Here is a 7,761-nt window from a genome sequence, read left to right as displayed (position 1 = left end):
CCCCCCTCCATCGCCCCTGAGATTTCTGCTACCCCTCCACTAACCTCGTCCCCGACTGCATTGGCTCGATCACAGTTCCACTTCAGCTTCGACCTCGGTACAACCAATCTCCAAGTCTTGCCGCAGACTTACAAGGAGGCCATGGAGTTCATCGAGGGCAAGCGACGCGTTGATCTTGGCACCGAAATGCGTCGTCTCTACCAGGACGACCATCCCACCCCAACCTCGGACCACTGAATGCCCCGCCGTTCGCACATCCCCCAATACAAAGCCGGCTTCACTACTCAATCTTGGCAAGAATTGTACAGGAATGCGATGCAAATGTAACGATCAAACAACATACATGTGGCGCTGTCCTCGAGTCGCTGAGATGATCAGCGCGATGGTGCTGGTGAGGCGTTCGACAGCGGCGAGTCGATTCGGCTTCGGCTCTCGCCCGCGCGAGGCTCGGCATCCACGCCGCTCGGGCTCACGCCAGCAGGCCCGCTACCTGCCGCTCCTCCACCAAACTGCTCCTGCAGCATGACGAGACGCTTGTTGATGCTCTTGACGTACTTGTCGATCATAAGAATGCTGCCCTCGCTGAGACTAAGTGCATCCTCGCCCGGATCGAGCAGCGACGAGAGCATCGAGCTCGCCGTCTCGTACGCCAGCAGACAGTGCGCCGGATCCCATCCACTGCCTTCGCGGTTGTTCTCCAGCTCGTCCGTCGCTGCTGCCCTAGCCACCTCCACCGCCTTGTCAAAGATGAGCTTGTCCACCTGCTGCGCCGATTCGGGCAGCTCGTTGCATCGCGACCGCGCAAAGTCCGCCTTGTCGTACACCTCGTTGAATCGCGCCCGAAGCCACTGCACCACCTCGTTGAGTTCGGCACTCGTCACCGCCGCCACGCCCGGGCGCGAGCGCGACTCGACATGCTTACGCGTCAACCCAATCGCCCGTTGCAGGAACGCCAGACTGCGCACGTACAAAATCAGCGCCTCCGCTGCCGCCGCCTCGGCAGCAAGCGGATCCAGCGCCGACGACGAAGACGAAACCGACCCTACCCTGCGCGCTGAGCCTTGGGCACTGGCGCGACCCGGCGAGACGCCCGTGGCGGTCGAGGCATCCAGATCCTGCGAGAGTTGATGCGGTCCATCGGGAAAGTGGTGGGCGAGCTTGGAATCGGCGAACTCGGAAAGTACGAATGCCTTCTGCCCCAGATCCTCGAGCGTGCTCAACAGGCCCACCTCAGCCTCGTCGTACGTCTCGGTAGAGGACCTCAAGAAGCCGCGCCTCTGAGCACGGGTCCTCACCAGCGCAGCCGCATCTCGCAGCGACACGCCCGATGGAACGCCAAACAGGCGCAGCGACGCCATGCTGATCGCTTTCGCCAAAGCGCTCGAAGGACCGCTGCCCGAGGCGCCTGGCAGACCAATCCCAGCGAGCTTTTGGCCGAGCACGCCGACGTCTTCCCTGGGCGACGACGAGGACGGGCCATCGCGACGCGAGGTTTGGGTGCTTGCGGCTGCATCGCCTGCAGTAATGACCTGGCCAGCGTTGCGAGTCGAGGGTGAGCCCGACGACGACAGGCTGGTGCGGCGTGGTACCGAAGAGGGCCTTGCGCCCGGCGGGAGCGCAAAGGCGCCAGCGGTCGGGGACGAGCTGACGTTGCCGGCGATGCGGATAGGCTTGGAGCTAGAGGCGACCGCAGCCGACGCCGGAGGTGAGATGTCGGACGGCGTGGGAAGCGCTCCCGAACTGAGCCGCGACAGGCGCGAGGGCCGTCGCGAGGCAAGCGACATTCTGGTCTGCGGCGATGCGGCCAGCTCGTCTGCCAGCGCGTTGACCTCGACATTGCGTTTCTCGATCATGACATACTCCTTTCCGAGGAAGCTGTCTTCGCCTTCGGCCGAAGCTGCCGGCTGATTGTGTGCTGCTATCTCCTCGCGGCCGCCGGAGGTGAGCAACTTGTCTGGAAGACCGGGTGAGCTTGGCGTGCGGGCCATGTTGGGAGGATCGCGCCTGTCGACGTCCTCGGGGCGTCGATCCGGCTCGCCTGTGACATACTTGGCGGAGAAGGCTCGTGGAATGGTACGCGCCGGCCTCGATGCCTCCGATGGCGTCCGGTTGAGCGTTGCAGCCGGAGCGTTGGCGGATTGAGGGCTGTCGGCTCGTCGGGTCGAGGATGTCTCGTCCTGCAGAGGTTTGGGCTCAGCTCGGAGCCGAGGCGATGGTGAGCTGGGCGTAGCAGGTGAGTCGGCTGCTTCCGGTCGCTCGCCTGCGGATGTGGAGGACGCCTGCTGGACGGCCGAGCTTGATGGCAGGATGATGCTGCGATCGCTCCTCTGGAGATCCTCGTACCTCTCCACGGCCTCTGCTTGGGCGTGAGGGCGGATGAAGGCCTTAAAGTCGCGAATGACAGGGCTGTTGAAGAAGTCGTCAAAGCTCATGCGGCCGACGGGGCGCTGGCGGAGGAGCTGGCGAATGAGGGTCTTGACATCGTCTGACACCGGATGCGGGGGAGGCAGCGGGGCCTCGCCGAGTTCCTGTCGACGTGCAGCCTCTCTGGCGAGCGAGCCTGCAGAGCGCTCGTCGGGGAACTTGATGCGGTCCTCGCCACGCTCGATGCGCTTGAGGAGCTCGACGTGGTTTGCGGCCTTGAAGGGGGGCTTGCCCACGGTCATCTCGAAGAGGACGGCGCCGACGGACCACAAGTCTGCTTTCGCGTCGTACTTTTCGAAGCGGAGGATCTCGGGGGCCATGTAGAGAGGCGAGCCGCAGAGGGTCTCTGCGAGCGTGTTGACGCTGAGATGGCGAGCGAAGCCGAAATCGGCGACCTTGACCTGAGGGATCTCTGCCGGATTGCCGAGAGCGAGGAAGGCGGCGTCGGGCGGTTGGAGCAGTAGGTTCTGGGGCTTGATGTCGCGATGAACAATGTCGCGGCCGCGCATGAACTCGAGAGCGGCGGCGAGCTGCGTGAGGATGGAGCGTACGATCGTCTCGTTGAGGCCTCCGTCTGCGGGATGCGGATAGGTTGGTGGAGCGCGTGCGAGTGCGCCTGGACGCGGGATGCCTGCACGGTCGTAGATGTCGAATCGCTTCTTGATGTACTGGGAGAGATCGCCGGATGGGCAGAAGGCCATGACGAGGAAGATCTGGTGCTCTGTTTTGAGGCATTCCTTGAGTTCGACGATGTTGGGATGGTGAATTGCTTTCAGGATTGCGATCTCGCCCTCGAGGTTCTCGAGAAGCTTGGGCGTGAGCTTCTTGCGCGTGACGATCTTGATGGCGACTGGCTCGCGGGGCTGCAGGCGGTAGCCCTTGTGGACGACGGCGAAGGAGCCCTTGCCGATCTCATTTTCGACAACAAAGTCGCCGATGCGTGATTCATCTCGAGCGGGTGTACCCTTGGACATGGGGAAGGGCGAGGCAGACCAAGGGAAGGATGACGATGTCCCTGCGATTCAGCTGTGCTGGGCCAGAACGGACGAGATGGCGGGAGCGGCGCGCTCCAACCAAGGTGGGGGCGAAGGCTTGCGCTCTGCTGGTGCGCGATGGACAGGCGTTGGACGGAACGAGGTAGCCAAGCACACTAGCAGAAAGCGAACGAGGGACGCGCGCGTTGGCTTAGGATGTTGGGCCGAACGAAAGGTATCGCAGGGGATGATATAAGGGCGCGACGGCTGACACGGCGGGATGCTGGGGCGTTTGCGTGGACGCTTGGATGGTGTGAGCAGACGGGCGAGAGACACAAGGAGGCAATGAACGAGCGGCCAGCGGAGAGTCGGCGTGTGGGAGAGGACGAGGGCGAGGTGAAAGGATACCTAGATCAATTGCCAGCGGTGAAAGGCAGCTGTCCTGCTACGGCACGGATGATGGTGGTGGTGGTTGTGATGGAGGCAACAGACGGGCTGGTGCTGTTGTCGGAGATGAGGATCGACGATGGAGTGCTGAGCACGATGCGAGTCACACTCGAGGCTATCAAGGGAGAGCGCGGGGATGTGCGAGCGGGATGTGGCTGGCTGGGTGGAGGGAGGATAGCCCCTGTGACTGGATGCTGTGCGTGATGGCACCACAGACGGTGGAGCTGTGGAGCGGTGTGGCTGGTTAGCTGCCACCGCCCAATCTGTGCGCGCCAGCCGCGCCTATCTCGAAATCCAAGCCCAAAATGATGCACCGGCCAGTCGAGCACACTGAAGCCGCTGCTGACGCACAGCCAGCCAGCCAGCCGATTCAGGGTCCTGCCTCGCCTCGCCACGGAGCTCAGCATGAGAGACAGAGAGCGCGCCGAGTCGGGTGGGTGTGCCTGAGCCGGAGCGCCTCTCCAATCTCGCAGATCCGCCCGCGCGCACCCAACTCGGGCTCAGTCGCGCGCCGCCCTCCGCCCGGCCCCACCGTCGGATGAGATTCGCATTTTTTGGCCGCATGCCTCCACACGGGTGGAAATTCAATTTTCGAGCCAGATACTCCGTGTCAGCGAGTGTCGATCCCACACTTGGTGGCCGAGCGCAGAACCTCGAGAACAAAAAAAAGTTCGAGCACCAAGCAGCCCAAAGAAATTTGTGGAGAGCTCAAGCTTCTTAACACCGATGCAGCTCAGCCACACTCAGCGGCCACCGTAGTCTTGGTCCGAAATGCATTGCCTGCTGGATTCGACGAGCTTAAGACTGGCTCTGCTCCAACAGTGCTTGCTTCACTACCACCGACTGCCCTCGCTCCTGCTCTAGCTTTCACGAAAATGAGCTCCACACAACCCCATCAGGAAGACGCACACGACGACGTCGACTACGGCTCGGACCTCGCCAACGATGACATCCAGGAGGTAGTGCCCGAACACGACGAGGAGGGCGACGTCCCCATGGACGACGACAGCGACGATGAGGGTGCTGACGCCGGAGAGCACGGCGAGCACGGCGAGCAAGGCGACGGCCCTGGTCCCGGGCAAGAAGAGTTCATCGACAACTCGATAGCCGCTTTCTACTCGCACCGCAAGTCGGTCTTCTCCGTCTCGCTCCACCCTTCGTACCCCAACCCTCCCTTGGCGCTCAGCGGTGGCGAAGACGACGGCGGCTGGATCTGGAACACCCAGGACGGCTCCGAAGTCGTCCGCCTCGGCGGTCACACCGACAGCGTCACCTCGGCGCTCTTCAACGCCGCCGGCGACCTCGCAGCCACGGGCGGCATGGACGGCAAGGTGCGCATCTGGCGCAAGCGCTCCGACGACTTCAAGTCGTGGGAGTTCCTCACCAACCTCGAAGGCCCCGACGAAATCGTCTGGATCGACTGGCATCCCAAGGGCAGCGTGCTCGCCGCCGGCGGCGCCGACTCCACCGTCTGGATGTGGCAGCTCCCCAAGGGCACCGTCATGAACGTCTTCTCGGGCCACAGCGACGCAGTCTCGTGCGGCAGCTTCACCCCCGACGGCAAGCGTCTCATCACCGGCTCCGAAGACGGCACCCTCATCGTCTGGGACCCAAAGACGGCCGAGATCACCTCCAAGGTCCAGACCCACATCGACGGCGGCCTCACCCAGCTCGCTGTCTCGCCCGATGCTCGTGTCGTCGTCATCGGCGGTGCCGCCGGTGACGTGCGCGTCATCAACATCGGTGCGCTCGACAACGGCGGCGCGGCGTCTGTCGTCGCATCGCTCACCGGCCACGCAGACGGCGAGTCCATCGAGGGCATCCAATTCATCGACGTCGGCGGCGGCAATCGCACCGGCCACGTCATCACCGCCTCCACCGAGGGCAAGGCGATCGTCTGGGACCTCTCCTTGGCAAAGATGCGCTGCGAGGTCGTGCACGACGCTGCCATCACCGGCGTCGCTCTCCACCCCGGCACCACGCTCTTCTCCACCTCCTCCGCAGACCACACCATCAAGACCTGGGACGCAAGGACCGGCGGCTGCGTCGCCACACAGCAGGGCTTCACCGACGGCGTCCTCGCCCTCGCCGTCGGCAAGGACGACGGATTCACCCAGGGCGCAGACACCGGCGGCATCGGCGCCTACACCAACACCGCCAACGCAAGAGGCTGGAAGCTCATCGGTGCTGGCGATGAGGGTGTTGCGCTTGTCTTCCGCGTCTAAGCCCGCGACCCATCAGAGCATACCCTCGCCGCATTAGAATCTCACTACGCGCTTCGTGCAATCACACCTTATTTTGCTGCATCATCACTCCTTGCCTATCGATCGGATCAACCGACTGCGATCCTCATGAGTTGCCGCGCTGAGCTGCTTCGGATGAGCCGATTTGAGCAGGGCCAGGCAAGCATATATACTGAGCTCTTCTGACGCTTCCCCTCCCCTCCTCCCACCATGTCGCCAAATGCTCCACCCCCCAGCATGAATCCAGCGAACAATCGGTCAGCCCCCAAACAGGGCACTCAAGAACTGCCAAGTCGACCTGGCTCAGCAGCCTCGGTGGCTTCTTCCAGAGCCAGCTTCCGCATCCCGGGCATTCAGGCTTTGGCACCGAACGCTTCTCGACAGTCAACGCCGTCAGATCCCAGCTTCGTGATGCCTGCCTCTTATGTTCGTCTATTCACCCCAGATACGGACGCGCAGGCTACATCGCAGTCTCGAACTCTTCACATGCCTTCCCGCCAGAATGTAGACTGGCTCAACACGCGTAGCGCCCCGCCGCCCAGAGAGTTTCTCGAAAGATCACAAACCCCTCGAGAACTTCCACGGCCTCTCCAAGCTGATCAGCGGCCTCACAACCAGGGACAAAATGCTGCGCCTGAAGTTCTTCGTCAATCGGGCCCACCAGACGAACCGCTGCGTCCCTTTACCGCCTCCTCCTACCATCGATCCAGGCTTGTCACCGCCGACGGTTCGTCCGGCAACTACATCTGTGCCGTCCTTGAAAATCGCGGAATCGGCCGCGAAGTTGGCATTGCTTCATTGGAGCGGGACACAGGTACGCTTCTTTCCCTAGGTCGCCTTTCCTTCCGCTCTACAAACACGAGTACTGACATTGGAGAAATGTTGCTTCCGACACCCAGGCATGTGCGTGATCACCCAGTTTGCAGACACGCCCACTTACGTCCGTACCATCCATCACATGTCGCTCTACCCGCCGAGCGTGCTCCTGGTTCCGGCTTCAGGCGTGGCCTTTCGCACCGGACCATCCTCCGCGTCGTCTTCACGCGCATCCAAGCGTATCAAGATCCGGGATCAAGGAGCAAGCGAGCCAGACCTTGAAGATGCTCCAACGTCAGACTACAGGAATGGCACTTCCGTCCTGATCCGCTGCCTAGAAGAGCTCTTCGACATCCAGGCTTCTCCCATCCCGCGCAGATCCTGGGATTACCAAGAGGGTAAGCACGCGTCGCCACTCTCTCTGCGCCTTGATCGGTCTCTCGTTCGCTAATCTTTCGCACTTCAATCCAGGCGCACGCTATCTCGATCGCCTCCTGGTCGATGACATTGACCAAGCGAATGAAGCCAAGGAGATCGATCACAGGCTATCATCGCGCGACCGTCAGATTGCTCCCCTTGCCAGTCAAGAATCAGAGCGTCCTGCATCGTCGCGTCCTCAGACGGGCCTTGCTTCGCTCGACTCCAGCGCAAAGGCCTCGACGCGAGCAGCGATTCTCGTGGCGGTCGCCGACAAGTATTTCCTTCTTTCGGCAGTGGCCGCACTATTCGAGTACGGATCACCGGCAGACAGATGGCCACGCACTAAGGATGCCTGCAACATTTGCTGACCACAGCTTCTTGATGCCGCATTGACTGCAGCTTCTTCACACAGAGCTTGAACCGAGTCTTCACCCCAA

At 62.2% G+C, this 7,761-nt stretch overlaps 3 protein-coding genes across 3 annotated transcripts; 2 read left to right on the top strand and 1 right to left on the bottom strand.

Moving 5' to 3' along the window:
- Positions 1-374: 374 nt before the first annotated feature.
- PAN0_105c6728 (serine/threonine kinase) lies at positions 375-3,398 on the bottom strand (the record flags this gene model as incomplete). The annotated part of the gene is made up of 1 exon (XM_014797847.1): positions 375-3,398. One exon carries the CDS (start codon positions 3,396-3,398, stop codon positions 375-377), a length of 3,024 nt encoding a protein of 1,007 aa, XP_014653333.1.
- A 1,322-nt stretch (positions 3,399-4,720) lies between these two features.
- On the top strand, positions 4,721-6,070 carry PAN0_105d6727 (WD40 repeat-like protein; the record flags this gene model as incomplete). The annotated part of the gene is made up of 1 exon (XM_014797846.1): positions 4,721-6,070. The coding sequence occupies one exon, from the start codon at positions 4,721-4,723 to the stop codon at positions 6,068-6,070; it is 1,350 nt and encodes a 449-aa protein (XP_014653332.1).
- Positions 6,071-6,298: 228 nt separating this feature from the next.
- Positions 6,299-7,634, top strand: PAN0_105d6726 (uncharacterized protein; the record flags this gene model as incomplete). The annotated part of the gene is made up of 3 exons (XM_014797845.1): positions 6,299-6,902; positions 6,988-7,302; positions 7,376-7,634. Coding segments are annotated over 3 exons (1,178 nt in total), but the record flags the coding sequence as incomplete, so codon positions are not given.
- Between the last annotated feature and the right edge of the window lie 127 nt (positions 7,635-7,761).

Source organism: Moesziomyces antarcticus (genome assembly GCF_000747765.1).
Source record: "Moesziomyces antarcticus DNA, scaffold: scaffold_v10105, strain JCM 10317, whole genome shotgun sequence".
Lineage (NCBI taxonomy): Eukaryota > Fungi > Basidiomycota > Ustilaginomycetes > Ustilaginales > Ustilaginaceae > Moesziomyces > Moesziomyces antarcticus.
Note: the sequence above shows the minus strand (reverse complement) of the source record. Positions and strands in the feature narration are given on the sequence as shown.